Raw genomic sequence first — 18,973 nt, 5'->3', positions numbered from 1 at the left:
ATACAGACCAGGATTATTTAAGCTACTCTCCATTATCATATTTGTTCAAATGCCACCATTCTAGCAATGATTCTAAAAGCCCTGCCAATGATCTAAGAACGTCAGATATTTTGCTTTGTGGCAACACATTACTTTATATCTATGGTTTTGTTTACTATTATTTTGTTAATTCAGGAAATTTCTCTAATACCACTTTAAAAGAAAAAAAATAACTTGACAGTTGCAAGGATCAATCAAGAGAATTAGGATATTCCAGAATTAACATGATCTAATGCTAACAGAATCTTAATTTACCCCAAGCACTATGAAATGTAATGATGCTTCCTCTAGTTAGAAAATTAAGTAAAACTTTTCCAGTATGGTTTTCTTCTCATTTAGCAGACTTACCTCCTCTGGGGAAGAGCCTTCAGACTAAAAGAGGTGATTTTGTGGTTGGAATTTAGAGGAACTAGAAGATGTGCCCTACCCAAGTTGTAATGTTACACAACCTGCACAAGTCGGTTTCTACAGTCATCTACTCAAACACTGAAACCAGGCTGATCACAACTACACATTTTTCATCTCTGGGAGTCTTGGCTGTGAACTTTGAGTCCAAGTATCAGAGGTACTCAGCGGTCATAGTTTTGAACAGAAGTACAACCTAGCATAGTACAATCCTTGACAAATTAAGTTCTAAACATATATACATAGGCAGATAGATGTGGTTTTTTTAGCGACTTCCTCTGTCTACTTCTCACTTCATAAAATGAGGACATAATCTTCCCTCATTAAGGGGGGATATTAAAAAAACAAATAAGCACTAATGACTGTGAAGTATGCAGGCTTTTAAACAGTAAGAGACTACAACACAAAAACAGACCAAAACCCCCAGCATTTTTCACATAAATGTTGAATTGAGTCCTTATTCCCCAACGCAAACACAAGTTCTATCAAACTGAAAACAAATGATGAAAAAAGTCATCGCCGGATCTTCCCTTATATCCTCAGCATCATCATGGAAAGAGCTGATTCAGCTCTACTCAAGGAGCAGAACCTCCTGGACAAGTCAAAAATAGAAAGGAGACAAGCAGATGGGATGAAGGGCATCCACCTGCCAATCATCAGCATACAATTAAAGGAACAACTGAGAAAAAAAAAAGCAATTAATTACACAGAAAACTGCAATCCCATAAACCTAACAAGGTAGAAACTATATAGAAAAAGCTGTATGTCACTGAAGACTATCAAATTACAATGTCTGTCTTCACAGTTTTCATATTTTTCTTTTAAGGCAGCATTGCAAACAACATATACTAGAAGCAACCAATCTTTACTATCAAGTCCTTTCATGCAGTGAGCAAACAGTGAAGAAATATCTATTAGACAATCACCAATGCTTGTAGTTTTATGAGAATGGTGTTCACATAGGCTCATTGCATCTGAAGAGGAAAATATGTTTAATTTCATGTTGATCTCTACAAAAGTATAAAAAGAAAAAAAAAAATCTCTTTCCATGCCAAAACTTTCTTTTATTTGTTTTCTTTTTTAATACTTACACTGGTATAGGAACCTCACAGGGAGGACATGGCAATGCAGTTTGAATAAAAGCTGGCTCAGATGGCTGTTCCCAAGGACCTGCAGACTGATGCTGAGAGCAAAAAGCAAAAAGCAGTAGCTGAATAGAAAACACAGAAAGAGCTATCTGCTTGACCACAAATAAACTTATCATCTAAACAGATCCCAGTTATAACAAACCCACTTTCTAGTAATTTTTTTTTTACTAATTAAAATCTCAACATCTCGTCAAAAAAACAAAAAAGGGAAAAAAAACCACCCAACCAAAACAATTCTAATTACTTAATAGAGGCAAAAATAGAAAAAGTATTTCAGTTACTAACCAAGTGAAATTTTCATCATGCAGCACACGCATGTGTCATGTTTAAAGATGCCAAACAATTTCTCACTTCTAACTTGCACTAATTTTGATGGTTTAGTAACTACCAAGGTTATTTATTTTTTTGCTCTTATTTATTTATTTACTCTAAGCTGCAGAAGCCTCCAGCATAAGATTAAGGTCAAATAACTGTCGTGGTTGAGACGGACAAACGACATAGACCAAGTTCTTCCAGGATGAACGTAGTAGATCCCACTTATTGCCACAAGTGCATTTTTATACAGTTTTGCCAATTCATGTGTCTCTTCACTATTGGTTACAAGTTACAGCAGTAACATCTCATTGGTTATTTTTGCTATCATCAATGTTACTCTTTTACTCCCTTCTCTCTCACAGGTACATCCTTATCTTCGGATACTCCTTTACTCCCATCTTTCTCACGGGTAGGCCTTCATATCTTCAAGGCTAACTTCTGTTCCCATGCCCTCTGTCAGGGAATCCATGGACCCACTGTAGTCCCCCACAAACAACTACGGATAATTCTTCAGAACACAACACACCATTTTTCACTATTTACTTACTGAGCCAGTTTGCTTCACAAGTGCTTCATCATGGCAGGAAACAGGGCACAAATGACCACATGTTAATGTTTTCTGGCAGGACTGACGACACGGAGGACACCGACCAAAGTGACAGTAGTGTTTCTCCTGCGTAGGGTGGTGACAGGTAGGCGGTCGACTGAAGTAAAATCCAAAAATGAATCAATATGACAGCAAGAAATATGAAGTTACAGTCACTGAACAGTTATGCTCAAAATACAAATAATTGAGATGAAAAAGTTATTTTTTTTAACTGAGTTTGCCTCTCACCTTCAGCGGTTGTGAATATTACAGTAAAATTATACTGGAGTTCTAAATTAAATTAAATCAAATCAAAGTTGGTTTTGCATATTCAAACAGCTATTTCAATCCTGATTCTACTCTGTACTGAGCAATCTTGCTACACCCCAGCAGAAACTATTCTCCTTTTTCCTTTTGCTAGTCAAGTTTTTTAGGTAAACTGCCTCATGGAGGTACTTCAAAATGTACCAGAGATGACTTGAAGAATGGAGTGGGGCTATAGAATTAGAAGTGCTCAGCAGCACAGAACCTCCCTCCTGACAGCAGCAAGTTGCTCATGAAGCTACAGTATCAAAGGGGCATCTGATAGGAAGGATTATTGCTAATCTCCATCTGCATAGTCAAGAATACAGAAAACTGAGAAGTAATATCCACAATCATATTAAAGAAGTATTTTTTGCCTTTTAAAGTGATGTTTGACTACTTCCTTTAAGGACACCTCAAACTCCACCGAAGAACTAGAAGCACAGGTGCTTTCTATACTGACCTGCAGAGCTGTTTGCATCTTGGGGGTTTGATGGTGCGCTCTCTGCCACAGGGCACTTTAATAACAGTTTTCCCACAATTACATTTCACATCTACGGTCTCTGGACATGGATTGCAACTACCTAAAAACAAACATGTTAACAATATGATAATCTGAATAAGCTACCGATTATAAAAACTAGTAACTAATGTAACTCTGAACACGCACATGGTATAATTGTCCTGTTCTGTTTGACCTAAATAATAGCTGGCTGTTATTTTTTCATTTCTCCTTAGTTTCAAATGCCTCTTGGGAAAGAGAATTTCACCAGTCTTAAAGAAATAATCTTGATTATTCTACAGTTGTTAACTGGTATCAAGTTAGAAACAATTCCCCTCTCACATTTTAAAAAGAACTCAGCATAATTAAAGCCCAGCCATTTGGATCACACAATAATTAAATAGCTGCTATTTGTATTTCAGTCTTACATGCATATGAAGATGTATCATCTTTTGTTTATATTCAAAAGTTAGAAAAGAGACACTGAAAAACTGGTACAATAAAGTTTGACAGATTTTGTATGGTATTAAAGAAGTGTTCATCCTTTCTGTATAATTACTGCTTTCTTGAAAAGATCCTCCTCATTTCTAAAGTTACTCATGCTACTAACCTGATACATTAAAAAAAAAAGAGATCTGTACAATACCTTCTGTTATAATTTCAGGCTCTACCACACTATTTATTCATCAAGTGCCAACTGCTAAGTTTTATTATTAACTAATTAACTACAAGAATATGCATCTTCTAAAAGAAAACCCACAGATGTAGATGTTGGATTTTGGCTTACTAATCATGTTGCATTCTGAAACTTTAAAGAAAGCAAAGCTTTGATAGCGTTACTGACAGCACAACTTTTTAAGATTCTGACTTGTTAGCAGGATCTGGGAAGCAATACTTCAAGAAGTGGATCTCTCAATGACAAAAGGCTGCTGAATTAAAAAGGATGGAAGTACACAGTGTTTATATTCCAAAGTAAATTAAATTATATTATCAGCACACATAAACAGCTACTGCTACAAAATAAACTGAAGGTCTAAATCTATGCTGCCCACAATGGTTAATTCGTGTACAACTTATTTAAATATTTTATTAACAAAGAAAACCGCCTACATTCTCAAAAAGATGGAAGAACAGAGATCTCGCATAAGCCTGAAGTTAAGGTGAGAGCACAGCATTCTCAAATCAAGTGTTATAATGCACTACTGTAAGAAACAAAAAACACTTCTGTTCCTTTGCAAAACATTCTAAATTTCAGCAAGCATATTAAAATACTTAAGAAAAAAAATATGTAAAAATCAAACCACAAACAGAATTGATTAAAAGTTACATGTTTTCAGGGACCCTGGCTAAAGGCCAAGTGCTTACTATCAGCAACCACTAATAACTCTGACATCAGGTACCTTCTAAAGGACCTGATCTAGCAAGTTATTTTCTAGGAGGCATACTATTTCCTTTAAAATCAGTGGTCACTGACATCTGGCAGCTCACAGCAAAACTAACCTGACCTGGTATTACATATTGAAGATAAAATAATTAATTATAAGTTTCAGCAGCTATTAAAACATTGGTGTATAAGGATAAACATATGAATATAAATATTTTGAAATAAAAATCATTGTCTTTACTAGGAATATTTTAAAACATTTTGACAAGATATTACAAATTATATTAGACTGCAATTTGTTAAAGCACAAATTATTTTATTTTCTGAATTTATCATCTGATACCTTAGTTATTAGCTTCATTAGATGCCTAAATTCTGACAAGAGTTAGCACTTAAATATTGATAATTGCACCATTTTGATAAATTACATACACTTTGAAGTGTATCTATTTGTATATATATTTACATCCTCAAAGTTCACTTTTGTTTTCTTACAGGCACTGCTTCATTATTTTTCCATTGCTGTTAGCTATTAGAAGTCATTGCCACTTTTAGCCAGGCTGCAAGATGCAAGCAGTATGAAATATAAACAGCTATTCAATGTAAAAGTTTATCCTATAACACAGCATTAACGCCTTAGTTTTCCAATCAGAATTTTATTCTACGATTTAGTTATCAACCAAAATAATGCAGAAAAATTATGTTACCAGTTTTCTTCTGACAGTACAAAAAAAAAATTGAGTATTTCCAGGATTTTGGAGAGGTACAGGGGTGGGAGAACAAAGGACAGGGAAGAAGAAAAGGTTCACAGTTAACAAAAAAAAAACCAAACCACTTGTTTGTGGTGACAGATCTAATAGGTTAACTGGGACAACTACCACATTCACCTGTCCTGTCCACTTAAAAATCACTGCCTCAGAAGTAAGATTGGCTGAACAAGTTGTGAATCATTTCCTAAATTGTTGCAATTTATAGCTGAGAATACTAAGAGAAATCACATAGGGTACTCAGCTGTTGTTTCAGCAGGGCAGCAGCTTCTGTGGGGAAAATTGCTGAGGGGGAAGCTGCCTTTTTAAGTCATTCCAATTTAATCCCCTACCAAGCAAATGTCAAAGCAATCAGCCAGGATAAAAGCTGTCAGGTAATTGGCCATTTTCAGTATCTTTTTAACCAAGGTCACTGGATGCAGAAGTAAACTTTCTTATTATCCTTCATGTAGTCAGTAGGAAGTTTGTCTCTTCTCTTTTACCAGTAAGGTACCAATATACATTCAAATTCCATATTTTTTTTAAAGCTTTTATTTTAAGTGCACTTATATCACACATTGTGTTCTAGGATATTTTAAAACCATCCAGACTCAACCAACATAGTCATTTCTATACATAACTGGACTTTGCCATAGTCAGTGAACAGAATTATTTGGGGAAAAAAAGTCAGGCTATGCATTTTGAATTTAGGAGCTGGAAAGAGGACAGAGCATTTTCAGAGAAATAATACTAAGCAAAATTACCAGGTAAAAACTTGGGTTGTCATTACGTAAATCCTTAAGCTCTAACCACTGCTAAAATCCTTTCAAGCACACTGCCCTCACAAAAAGCCCACATGCAACAAGGGAGAGAATTCATTCAGCACCACACAAAGTCATGCAAGCATGAAGTTGGGCAAAAATAAACAATATTGCATCACTATGGGGCTCCTTCACCTGTTCTTACCTCTGTGGCAGCCTGAAGGACATTTGTGATTTCTGCAGCCCAGAGTCCGCCCACAGACTTGATCGCAAGGTGGACAGTTTCCAGGACAGCACTATCAAAAAATATATACCTTATGTAACCAAAAACTTTTCTGGTACAAGTTTGCCCTCTTCTACTATCTCATTTTTTCAGTAGTACTCTAAAAATTTTCATGCAATTTATTCCAATATCTTCAAATTTATGCCAGGTATAAAAAGGAGGCCATCTGTAAAGTTGTTTTTAAAAATTAAGTTATAAAATAACATGAAACCACATTTGAAAGCATCATTTTAACACACTAAAAAGGCAGAGGGCTTCCAAAAAGCATAACAGTATTTTTAAAAGTTCAGATTCTTACAATATTTTAATCCAAAATAATTTCAGAAGATTACACGCAGGATATCCAACAGTTCGCGCCATTACTCTGCAACTTCTTCGCTCTCATGCTGCATTGTCCCTGGCACAAAAATGTTGCGAACGACCTTTTTTTTTTAAAAAACACTTTAAAAAACATCAACAACAAACAAAAAACAAACAAAAAACAAAAAACTCCCACAACAAACACCCCACCTTTTTAGTAGAGGTCAGATAACTTTAGGATCAGTTATCTACTTTCTGTTCTTAGACAGAGTAGTAATGTGGAAGAACTGGAACAGAACACATCAGCATCACATTGGTGTATGCCAGGTCACGAGAGCTCCTCATTTTTAACTTAAAAGGTACTCTCTTTCCAAACTCTATCAGGAAGGATGGCAATTTTTTAGCATAAATTAAAGATGCCAAGATTGCATTTCCTTGTTTTACCATCTTTTCACATAAAGTAAATTCACTGTAATAATTATACTCAAAATTACTTAAGAATAAAACTGTATTTTTCATGCCTCTTTGCAATAACAAGTCCAACTTTTGTGATGTCGTAATTCACATGTAGCAGGCAACTGTCAGGTCTTTTGCATCAATAAACTGAAAAGACAGGTCTGAGCTATCAATCATTCCTTTGACTTGAAATGAGAAGGGAAACAAAACTCAGTTTCCCAATTGTCAGATCACTACAGTTCACAGGCATGCGTATTAGAAGGTGGGCTGGAATGCTGCATTGTCAAAAATGAGTTTGTCCCTCACAGAGTTAAGAGAGATTCCCAGCTCTTCCTACAACATAAGGAAATACATGGATTTAACTACTTCAAAATGCAAAAAACATCAGTAACTACTCAATTATCTGAAAGTAAAACTGCCTTTTGGAACTGGAAAGTTGTCAGTTTTTAAGGCCACTGAGGCTTTCTTGATGACATGTTGTTCAGAGAATTCTGGTACACTGTAAACTAATTTGAAAGACGTTGAAGAAAACTCCACTTTCTATACAAAGTCGAACAACAGATTGATGTGACATATGTAAAATATTATATCTAAATAAGAATGTTATCTAAACAATACATTTAAGAAAGATAATCTCTGGACACTTACCTTTCTCCTGCATTGGTGCTTCTGGCAATCACGAATTTTAGTACACTTTGTTTCACACAGATATGGCTTATGACATGGCAGGCGCTTAGTGTGCTTTCCACAGCGACACTGTTTTTCAACTTCCTGAGCAGCAAGATACGGGAAAAAAAGGCAGGGTATTTTTAATTAAAAAAATTAAAAAAAAAAAAAAAGTGAAAATAAAATGTTCTACTGTTAGCTGTAAAGAAAAGTTTGTCGGAGAGCACATTACAAGGCTCTATTCACAACAGGAAGTATCTCACGTGCTAGAGCAGATCACCTATCTGTGCAATAATTATTAATACTTGGGGAACTTGTGCTGGTATTACAGACACTGTGCTCTGAATGGCACTTCACTGTAGCCTTGGTCTCGTCAAAAATGAAGCCACTTCAAGGGAACCACTCAAGCGCGTAGTGTAACATGTCAAGTATAAATGCAAAACAAATTAATCAAAAAAGTACCTCTCCTGCATAGTGAACTAGATTCATCCATCATGTACAAAGGTAATTAAGAAACAGGTGAGCAGGTTTATCTGACCTTCGTCCCAGCTATGATGTGCTAATTACTTTCACCATAGACTTTGTAGCCAAAGCTGGTTCAGGAAGACACAACTGAGAGCAAGCAGAGCAACAGCTTTATAGGCGAGACCACACAAGCTCTATAGATAGAGCAGAGCAAAATATTATTTTCTTACTGACAAGGAAATAATGTTATGTTACAGCATCTTCCACTTCGCTAATGAAGAAATAGTGTAATAAGACAAAGCATCAAGGAAGCTAGAAGTGCTGCAGAAAAATTGTCTTTTAGGGCACAATTAATTAAAAAAGTAAAAAAACCCAAGCCAATCCATATTGTTATAAAACCCTCATCCATGCCTCATAATGCTCAACTGTTAATTCAGAATTGTGTTATTATGGGATGAGGGGGAAACAGGGAAAAAATATGTTGCTTTTAATGAATAGAAAGTAATAGATTTTGTGATAGATATGACGGCATTTTCCTTAGAAGACCTGCACTGTTCCAGGCACACAGTGTTTATAAACCTTAACACAATGTGAACTTGCTACAGTAACACTAACCTGTCTGCATATTTCACAAGGACCTCGATGACAGCGCTGTGAACATTTATGGATGCCACATTCCAGAACTTTGTCACAACTATCGCCACATGTGGGCACATCTTCTGTACAAGGCAGTGTAAACTCTAGATGAAGAGAAGTACAAGCAAACATGTAGAAGAAAAGCCAAAATACTTTGAAAAAAAAAAAATGCACGGGGTAATACAAGTTCAAATTCCAATTTTCTAATTTTTTTTAAAATCTTCTCTAGAATTACTCTATTATTCACATCGCAAATTAAACCCCTGGTACTAAATAAAGCTTTGAAAGAATTAAGCAAAAACATTAAGCTGTCAGAGTTCACTGTAAGAACTTCTTATGGATCCTGCCCTGCAGAATTAACCTAAACTACTGACTGTCAAAGAGTGGATAACTTTTTAAAAATTTATCTTAGAAATAAATAAATAAATAAAAGGAGCTTACTTGATTTTCCACATGGACAGGACCTTTTCCCGGAACGAGGACAGTCTCCACAGGGACCAGCATGACAAACTTGTTCACATGTGTGATTACCACAACGCAAAGGTTTCCCACACACCTGGAAAACTCAGAGAAACCAAGAGAATGCAATGTAATGGAACTTCATACCAAGACAAAGCAACTCAAGGGGAAAAACTCAAGGCGAGTTTAACTTTTTCTGAATTTTGTTAACAAATCTTATATTTTCCAAGTTCACCAAATAAAACTGCTCACGCCTACAGTGATTCTGACTGGAAGACCACTGTATACTGAGGAGTTAGTGGTCTACCTAACAGTGAACCTGAGTAGTCCCAGCCTGCGCTGTGCTGCACGTACAGCTTGGCCTTCAGGCCTGTGTTGTGCCACACATATCCCACGGCCACAGGATAAACTTATTGTAGCAGAAGAGATTAGAGGCAGCTCCCACTTGGTACCAGTTATTATTCCACCTGCATGTCCTTGCCTTTATCTAATAGTGCAGCAAGAAGTTCTCATCTGAACATCCTTCTTGTCTGACAGTAGAAATGATGAACAGAGTTGCTTTCTTGAAACCAAAATCCTACAATAGCTTCAATGACCAAAATGGGGTAACCCTTTTTACAGATGGGAGGTCTGCACTGCATGGTGCATGTGGATCAGAAACTGCATGCTGCACAGCTCAGAGCTCCCAGCATCTAACAGGCCATACTATTATTTAGATTATACTCCCCTTCTCTATAGTGTAGCTAAAATAAATTGCATTTTAATTGTTACTTTACAGAGGCTGAGCACCTTTCTTAGCAAGATCATAATGACCAAGTACCTCCTGGTACAACCTGTCCCCCAAAATTATTGTTACTTTTTACAGTCTGTTAAGCCATAGCCTTGGTCCAAAGAATGACCTGCAAATATACTTCAAAGAATGAATCACACAGCTTTCATTCTTTTACAGTCACTGTAAGTAAATCTCATGAAACTCTTAGCTACTAAGCTGTGGTTTCATGCTTAGTTTTTGAAGGTAGCAGCTGAAATTTCAACCTCCAGTGCAAGAAAATCGAATACACAAGGTCAAATTAACTGCTAGCTTAACCCTTGCACAACTCCAGAACAGTGACATTTTATCTACTGGCAGAAATTAACCAAGCCATGAAGTAGATCCATTCTGAAACACTGCTGCTCACATTTTTTACTGCTTTTTCAAAACCTAAAAAATAAAATTATTTCCTTACTGAATGAGTTTTTCCAACCCTTAATACACTGAGTAATCAAATTTTATAAAGATGAGAAATAATCTAAAAAGGTCAGCTTCAACATACCTGATCACACTGCCACTGAGGACTTGCACAAAATCTTTCTGCTGTCTGTCTTCCACAGATGCACCGTTGTTTACTGACTCGAGGACAAGGCTGACAGTCTCCTGTGTGTAATTGCGAAGTGACATTGAAAGTAGGAAATGCAAATGATGTATCTTAACAATTAAAACAACTACTCCTATGAAGTTTAAGAAGGTGGGTCTGTCTACCTGCATGACAGGCATTCTCACAAGTGTGTTGCCCACACAGCAACATTCGTCCGCAGGGCAGGCGACACGACCATTCCTTGGCACTGCACCTCCGGGGCACAGGCTGGGCCTTCTTACAGTGACAGGTTGTTGTGATCATCTTTGGGCAAGGTGGACAAGGTCCTAAGCAAGGGAAAAAGAACACATTGCAAATGGCCATTTGGCAAATGCAGCCTTGGCTACACCTGGTTTATTCTGAAAACTTTACAGCTACAAAAATACAGGTCACATAACCAAGAGATGCAACAGATGTACCTGGATGACAAAGCAGCAAACATTTATGACCACAAGGAGGTTTGAATTCCCTCTCACATATCTGACCACAGGAGTGAGGTATCAGCCATGGGTCCAGTGTTGGATTTTCCACTTTTCCACAGTAACAGTAATACCTACTGGGAGTTTCAGACCGTTTGTATTCAAACCTACATTTTGGACTACAACAGGAGAAAAAGGCAGTGAAAAGACAAGCAATTTTTTCTTTTCTTTTTTTTTTTTTTAACAGTTTTTATTATTTCAGTTTCCTAAGATTGTTACCAGGCTACCAATTAACATTTTGACAACGACTGCAACCAACAACAACATAAATAAAGGTCTTGCTATATGTCGGATTTTACAATACATTCATTAGAATGTCTAAGCAATTGTCCGATCACTGAAATATTTTGTAAGAATATACACCAAAAAAAAAAAAAATCAGTGTAGCAAGCATACAGAACAATTATTATGTGATACCAAAGGAATGTATGCAGCAAAGCATTAACCTATTTAAACAGAACCAACCAAAAAAATAGATGAAAAACCAGGTTATTACCAGTAGCAATTTATAAACTATGTAAAACAAAATTTAGCTATGCTATTAAAACTACACATAATATTGAAAATTTTATCTAAAAGATTTTAGATTGTACCAGTTCAGCATCTTAAATACTATAAGATGCACACCTTTATTTATTTTCTTTGATGGTGTCAGATATTTAAAAATACATTATTCCTAAAGGTAGACATGCACTAAAGCAGCTCCCATTCGCGGCTACACTAGGAAGAGACAACAGACAAGGAACACCTCCTCAGAGAACAATGGAGGCTTTGAAAGACCTACATACTAATTTTTAATCAAACAAAATGTCAATTTGCCCCCATATAATACATTACAGGCCATAAACAAGTTCTCCATAGTGACTGCACCGTTTTATCATGTGCTGAAATGTTAAATAAAATACTATTCACCTTAAAATTTTTTTGTTATAAACATTATTCCCAAACACAAAACTAGTTGATAGTAGAAAAGGCATTATTAACTTGAGACGCTGTGAGCCACCAATTTTATAGCTTGTTTCCTAAGCAAACCTGCTCTCTGAGATCCCAGTTAATTGACCCTTTGAATCCATCACGCACTTTCAACCAAATTTGAGAGAGAAGTTTCTCTCAAAGATATTACTACAAGTTTCCACATAAAAGTAGGTGAGCAAACAAAGCCCAGAGGAAACATGCACAGGGAAACTCTGATTGAACTTTCAGACAGCTTCATTATTCATGCAGCCACAATATTACCCTCTTTTTACAATCTCCTGTAAAACTGCAATACTGGCTTTAACACTTGAGTTAAACCGAAACCAAAAAACAAACAAACAAACAAACAAACAAAACCCATAAATCTTGCTATTTTAGAACTGTTTTATTTAAATTTATTTCATGGTGCCAATTTTGAAAGTGACAAATATGTAAAGTCATTCAGAAATAAACATTAGAAGCTAAAACACCTGATAGATAAGCTACCTTCTCAGAGGTTGAAAGAAATTTGACGCAGCAGGTTATTAATCCCACTGTGAAATATTCCTGAATCATGTTAATGAAAACTTTAAAATAATTCAGAAAAACAATAGAAAAGTCAGTCTTCTAAACTTTTTTGTGTGTGTGCATGTCATTTACAAGCACCATTCCTTTCTAAAGTAACTCCAATTTGCATGTGTTTCGCAACAAAAGTATATTTTGTAAATGTACCATGAAGAGCTCACCATGGCCAGGGATAATCTTTCTTTCCAAAATCATCATCTGTCAAAGGAGAAGAGACAAGGAAAAGGCTGTCCTTGGCCCACTTTTGGATACACACCAAGTGAAATATACAGAAGCATCCACAACAGCTCCAGACCTAAAGAGCAGATATAAGTGCCAAGTGCTTTATGTCAGGTTTCCTTCTGTTTCCATTTATGAACATCCATAATATGTAAAGACATACAAACTTGCTATTTTTCCATTTAAAAATGAGTTTCCAAAGATAGATTATATCTATTGTTAGATTAATAAAGGCAGTTTTACTGTTATAGATTCATACCTATAATGTTTTTTCCTGCTGCTGTGGGAAGTTTTTCCAAAGGCTTATGGAGCCCAAAATACTCTCATAATCATAGAAATGTTGATATAAACACACTGTTGAAGGTCACATAGCACAACCTTGTGCCCAAAGCAGGACTACTGCCAATTAGCTCAGTTCAGTCACGGCTTTGCCTAGCAAAGTTGGAAAATCCTGAAGGATGGGGACTTCACAACCATCCTGGACAAGCTGCTCCAAGTGTCATACTACCTTCCCAGTACCCAATCTACACGTCCCAATTTGTGCCACTGCCACCTGTCACCACAAAGACGACTTCAGCCACCTTCACTGTTCCAAGCAGACAGGGGCTACAATCGTATCATCCCTTAGCCTGCTCTCTGCTGGACTAACCAAGCCCAGCTTTCCCACCACCTCTCTGCCTGTCCTGTACTCTAGGTCTCTAGACATCTTGGCAGTAAAAGTACTAAAAAGACTTTTCTCCCTTTCAAACTTTCGGATTTACATACAATGCTAGGAAGAAAAATATTTTTATTAAAAGTGTGGCTTTCAACATAGTGACTTTTCTTCAAAGAGCAAGAGAGGTATAAAATGGAACAGAATTAAAAGCAAATGTGTGGAAGATTAAGTTGATTTTGCCAATAACCTGTCCCCATAACTAAACTTCTATGTTCTTGTTCCCTGTATACACTTCTTTGTCAGTTCTGGAGTGAAATCACAATTTTTCATTTAAAATATCAGCCTGCTGCTGAAAAGCAATTTAAAAAACAGAAATGCAGTTTTATGACTCTGGTACTTTCCACATATTGATGTCTTAAATTGTCAGCTTAGAATTACTATAACAATTTGGTAAGAGAAATGCAGCAGAAAATAAAAGTTTTCGTTTCTTTATTTTTCTAATAACTTAGGACATTGTTATAAAATTATACTGTGAAAACAAGGAGATTTTCCCCATTAACTTATGGAGGACAAAGCCAATGACCTAAGTTTCTAAAAGTATAATAAATAACTTCCCAAAACTAAAGCTAAACAGGAGATATTAAGTAAACAAACAGACTTTGCTGAAACTTACAAGATAACTAACAAACCATTGAGTTATAAAAGACACCTTCCAAGTTACCAAATCATTTCACTTCTGCTGAGATTAACTCTACCAAGAGACACAGAAATTTAAAAATCAAGCTAAACATAGAATAAATATGTTAAGAATTAACACAAAATATATGGCATTTCTTTCTAAAAGAAGAGTTAATGACTACAGTTTCATTGGATACCTATAATCCATATACATCCAACATAACAAGTTAAATTTTCTGTACCTTTTTCTTTTAATGTTTAACATTCAGCTGCAAAAATGTTTTTGATTTAAGTAACTGTAACAGAAACAGTATTGGGCTTGTCAACATCAAAGGGAAGTTGAAACATAACAATGAAAGCAAAAAAGATTTGTCCTGAAATCTCTCCCATGAAAAAAGTACCTATATGAAGCAAAATAATCTACCCAGACATGTCACCCTTCTCTTTCACCTGATCAGCCTTTGGAATAGCAAAGTTTATCTTGGCTCCCTTGCTATAACTCTAACAAGAATACTTCCTAATTTCCTAGTATTTCTTGCTTTTGTGCTTGCTATGACATAGTTTATTCAATAAGTCACTGCAAGTATTGGCCTTCCCGCACTTCTTTTTTTCCATCTGCTACCATCTGAAATTTAAAAATAACTATTTGACATTACAATAATAAACACATGTCAAAAAATACATAGTCTGATTATAAGTTACATAAGTATAAGCACTTATTTCTTCAATTGCTTGAAAAACCCGAAGATATCAAATGGTGCATTAAGAACTATAACATTTTAAAACTATCAATCCCAAGAATTACATTAGTAATATAATTAAACGCAAGTTATTCAGGCAGTTATACACACTTTATTCTCAAAACCTACTGTAAAATACTTACAGCTTGGTTCCTTTTAACTGAAGCAATGCAGATGAGACATGTCATAGCCCCTGACTGAAAAGCTTCATTCATGTACTGTCTTGTACGTTCCAGTTCACTTGCATCTCCATCTTTAACGTATAAAGATTTTTAAAACAATCAGTAACGTTTGATCTGCTATTCTCTACATGTTAAGACTACTGTAAAAGTACATATACTTTTTTCTCTGTACAAATGCCAGCCAAATATTATGACAAAACCACATTATTAGAAGTACTTCAGACAGTTTCCAAAATGTACGATTGATTCTGCATAAGAGGCAAGAAATATTGCCAGTGTGCATTGCTGGGAACAAGTATTTTTAACACAAGACATCAGAATAAAGTGCTTTCCCTCCAATTATGGAACAAATCTAATACATAGCCAGTAATACAGCATTGATTATGCTTTCATACCAAAATAAAAGTAAATAAATGAAAAAAAGTTACCAGTTTGACTGGTGTAAATGTTAAATGTTTTGACCAAAATCTTTCCTTGTTTTTCTTCAGCATCTTCATCATCATCTTCAGACGAGGAGCTAAATTGGTCTTCAACTAGCTTTTTTGCAGCAGCCTGATTAGCCTTCTTAATTTCATCAAATTTCTTCTGTGAAGATAATTCTATTAAGAGAGGAGATTAATAATTATTAATAGCGTAAGTCAATCATAACCACATTAACTTTTACATACTTTCAACTGTCCCTTTTTTTAAAGAGCCTAGTGATTTTATATTTTTAAGGGCAGTATGTTGCTACATTTTCAACACCACACAAGAAAAGATAAATTGTGTTTTCTTCTTTACTAAGTATTATCAATAAAATCCACAGCAAGAATTATTATCTGTTAATTACTGCAGACAAACCCAACCAAATATGCTAGAATATATGCATCTAAAATGCTGCTTTATGAAACGGATACTTAAAAACCCACACACACACTACCACACAAACACAACTTCTATATCATGAGGAAGATGAAAAAAATAATCAGGAAAGAATGACAAAAGCAATTGTTATAATTTGCTGGTACCCTACAGGTACCTCTCCCAGCATTTGGTAGGGCTTGTTGGTTTGTTTTTATATGGCTTTTATTGATCTCTCTCCATTCAATAAGTCTTTATTGCAATAGTGCATTCATGCAAATTCACAGCTGGCAACATTAAAAGGGACAGGGTATTTTAATATAAGCTTTTTAAAAAGTTGTTGTATATGAAATAAAGGAAGACTATCACATGGAGAAAAAAAATATATAACTTAACAGAGTTCATAATAAACCAAAGTGCCTTTAAGATAACATACCACAGAGACATAAAGGTCTTCAGCAGGTCACAGGTCTTAAGAACTTCGCAGTTTTCCGCATTAAGCTATTGCACCAAATATATTTACTAGGGTTCGTGAAGTATAGTTTTAGGGCTTTCCTTACAGAATTAGGCTGCCACTCCAAAGGGGGCAGCGTTTGGCACTTCCGTACCTGCGAGGTGTAACTCGCACTCACCGCAGCCCCGCGCCCCTTCCGCAGCGGGGCCATGTGGGACACCGACCGCAGCGGGCAGCGCTCTCCGGGCTGTTTCCAACCGTACCGACAAACAGCTGCTGCACCGTGTACTCCATACGCTCCTCTCCTGCTCGAGGGGCGCTAGCTGTGCCTCCCGGGAAGGACCAGCCCCCGAGCCCACAGTTCCGCCTGAAGGTTCCAGGAGGCGGCACACGGACTGGCCAGCGCCGAGGAGCGAACCCACGCGTACGGCCCCCGGGAGAGCCCCGATCTGGGCGTCTGTAGGGGGTCCCCAAGGCCCGGCTGGGCTCCGGGCCACAGCCGGCTCCCCAGCACGGGACCCCGCAGCCCCGGGCCGGGGTAGGGGGGAGGGAGCGACACTCACCGCTGGCCCCCTTGCCGCTGGTCTCCGCGGCCGCAACGCCGGCACCGCCGCGGGCCCTCGGGGCCGGGGGTCGGGCAGCCGCCCCAGCGCGGTCGGCGAGCCCGGGAGCAGGCCTGGCGCGGCCCCGGCCCCGGCCGCCCTGGCGCCAGGGCGCCTCCATCTCTGCCCCGCCAGTGAGCGGTGGACTGCGGCGAGAGGCCGACCCTGCCGCACAGCCGCGGCTGGAGCCGCCCCGCGGCAGCTGTCCCGCCCGCCCGGGCCCTCGTCCGGAAGCGGCGGCAGAGGCGGCCAGGGCGCCGCTGGGCTCCCGCGGCAGCGCGACCACAACTCCCAGCGCTCCCCGCGCGGGCAGGCCGGAAGTGGCGGCTGCGGACTCCAACACCCAGCGTGCACCGGGGCGCCGCGCGGCTGCGCGGGCTGGCGGGGCGGGGGCGCTGGTGGTGCCGGGCGGGGGGCAGTGGCACTGGTTACACAGCATCACAGGATCGCAGGGTCGACTGGGTTGGAAAAGACCTCAGAGATCATCAAGTCCAACACTTGGTCCAACTCCAGTCCATTGACTAGATCATGGCACTAAGTGCCATGTCCAATTTCAGTTTAAAAACCTCCAGGGACGGCGAGTCCACCACCTCCCTGGGCAGGCCGTTCCAATGCCTGACCACTCTCTCCGTAAAGAATTTATTTCTAATATCCAGTCTAAATTTCCCCTGGAAGAGTTTAAGCCCATGCCCCCTTGTCCTATTGCTGACTGCCTGGGAGAAGAGACCAATCCCCACCTGGCTAGAACTTCCCTTCAAGTAGTTATAGAGAGTGATGAGGTCACCTCTGAGCCTCCTCTTCTCCAGACTAAACAACCCCAGCTCCCTCAGCCTCTCCCCATAGGTCTTGTGCTCAAGTTCCTTCACCAGTCGTGTTGCTCTTCTCTGGACCCGCTCCAGCACTTCAATGTCTTTCCTGAACTGAGGGGCCCAGAACTGAACACAATACTCCAGGTGTGGCCTCACCAATGCAGAGTACAGGAGAAGGATCACTGCCCTTGTCCTGCTGACCACGCTATTTTTGATACAGGACAGGATACCATTGGCCTTCTGGCCACCTGGGCACACTGTTGGCTCATGTAGAGTTTCCTGTCAATTAGTACCCCCAGGTCCCTTTCTGTCTGACTGCTCTCCAGCCACTCTGTGCCCAGCCTGTAGCGCTGCAGGGGGTTCTTGTGGCCAAAGTGCAGGACCCGGCACTTGGCCTTGTTGAACTTCATCCCATTGCTAATTGCTAATTTTAGGTACCAGCAGTGGCAGTGGGGACCTGTCCCGTGCTCGTTAATCAGAAAAAAGGTTGCTGCTGTCCAAGCTGGCATCTTTTTTATTCCTCAGTGCTTGGATTTCTTCTTACCTGCCACTGTGGCTGTGGAAGTAATGGCTTCAGCTGCTTTTCACAGAATCATCTAGGTTGGAAAGACCTTTAAGGTCAAGTTCAACTGTAAACCTAACACTGCCAATTCCACCTCTAAACTATGTCCATAGGAACCTCATCTGTATGTCTTTTAAACACCTCTAGGGATGGTGACTCCATCTCTGCCCTGGGCAGCCTGTTCCAATGCCTGCCAACCCTTTCCATGAAGAACTTTTTCCTAATATCCAATCTGAACCTCCTCTGGAGCAACATGAGGCTGTTTGCTTTCCATATCACCCGTTATTTGGGAGAAGAGACCAACACCCACCTCACTACAACCTCTTTTCAAGTAGTTGTCGAGAGGGGTGAGGTCAGGCCTCAGCC

At 38.6% G+C, this 18,973-nt stretch overlaps 1 protein-coding gene across 2 annotated transcripts in view; it reads right to left on the bottom strand.

The window, feature by feature from the left end:
• NFXL1 (nuclear transcription factor, X-box binding like 1) overlaps positions 1-17,533 on the bottom strand; it is a 48,826-nt gene extending 31,293 nt beyond the window's left edge. Inside the window, exons 1-14 of one of the 2 annotated variants that reach the window (XM_080344283.1) lie at positions 17,198-17,533; positions 15,769-15,939; positions 15,302-15,411; positions 13,028-13,161; positions 11,268-11,446; positions 10,974-11,135; positions 10,768-10,868; positions 9,437-9,551; positions 8,975-9,099; positions 7,877-7,999; positions 6,395-6,485; positions 3,260-3,380; positions 2,455-2,611; positions 1,536-1,627 (exon numbers count right to left, since the gene is read on the bottom strand). In XM_080344283.1, the coding sequence (XP_080200409.1) occupies positions 1,536-1,627; positions 2,455-2,611; positions 3,260-3,380; positions 6,395-6,485; positions 7,877-7,999; positions 8,975-9,099; positions 9,437-9,551; positions 10,768-10,868; positions 10,974-11,135; positions 11,268-11,446; positions 13,028-13,161; positions 15,302-15,411; positions 15,769-15,939; positions 17,198-17,357 (1,841 nt within the window). In that variant the 5' untranslated portion in view covers positions 17,358-17,533. Of the gene's footprint in view, positions 1-1,535; positions 1,628-2,454; positions 2,612-3,259; positions 3,381-6,394; positions 6,486-7,876; positions 8,000-8,974; positions 9,100-9,436; positions 9,552-10,767; positions 10,869-10,973; positions 11,136-11,267; positions 11,447-13,027; positions 13,162-15,301; positions 15,412-15,768; positions 15,940-16,616; positions 16,691-17,197 lie in introns of those variants that run through there. The other variant, XM_080344284.1, reaches the window with a different exon arrangement.
• Between the last annotated feature and the right edge of the window lie 1,440 nt (positions 17,534-18,973).

Source organism: Nesoenas mayeri (genome assembly GCF_963082525.1).
Source record: "Nesoenas mayeri genome assembly, chromosome: 4".
NCBI classification, from domain to species: Eukaryota; Metazoa; Chordata; class Aves; order Columbiformes; family Columbidae; genus Nesoenas; species Nesoenas mayeri.
The sequence above is the reverse complement of the archived record's forward strand: the minus strand, read 5'-3'. Positions and strand labels throughout refer to the sequence as shown.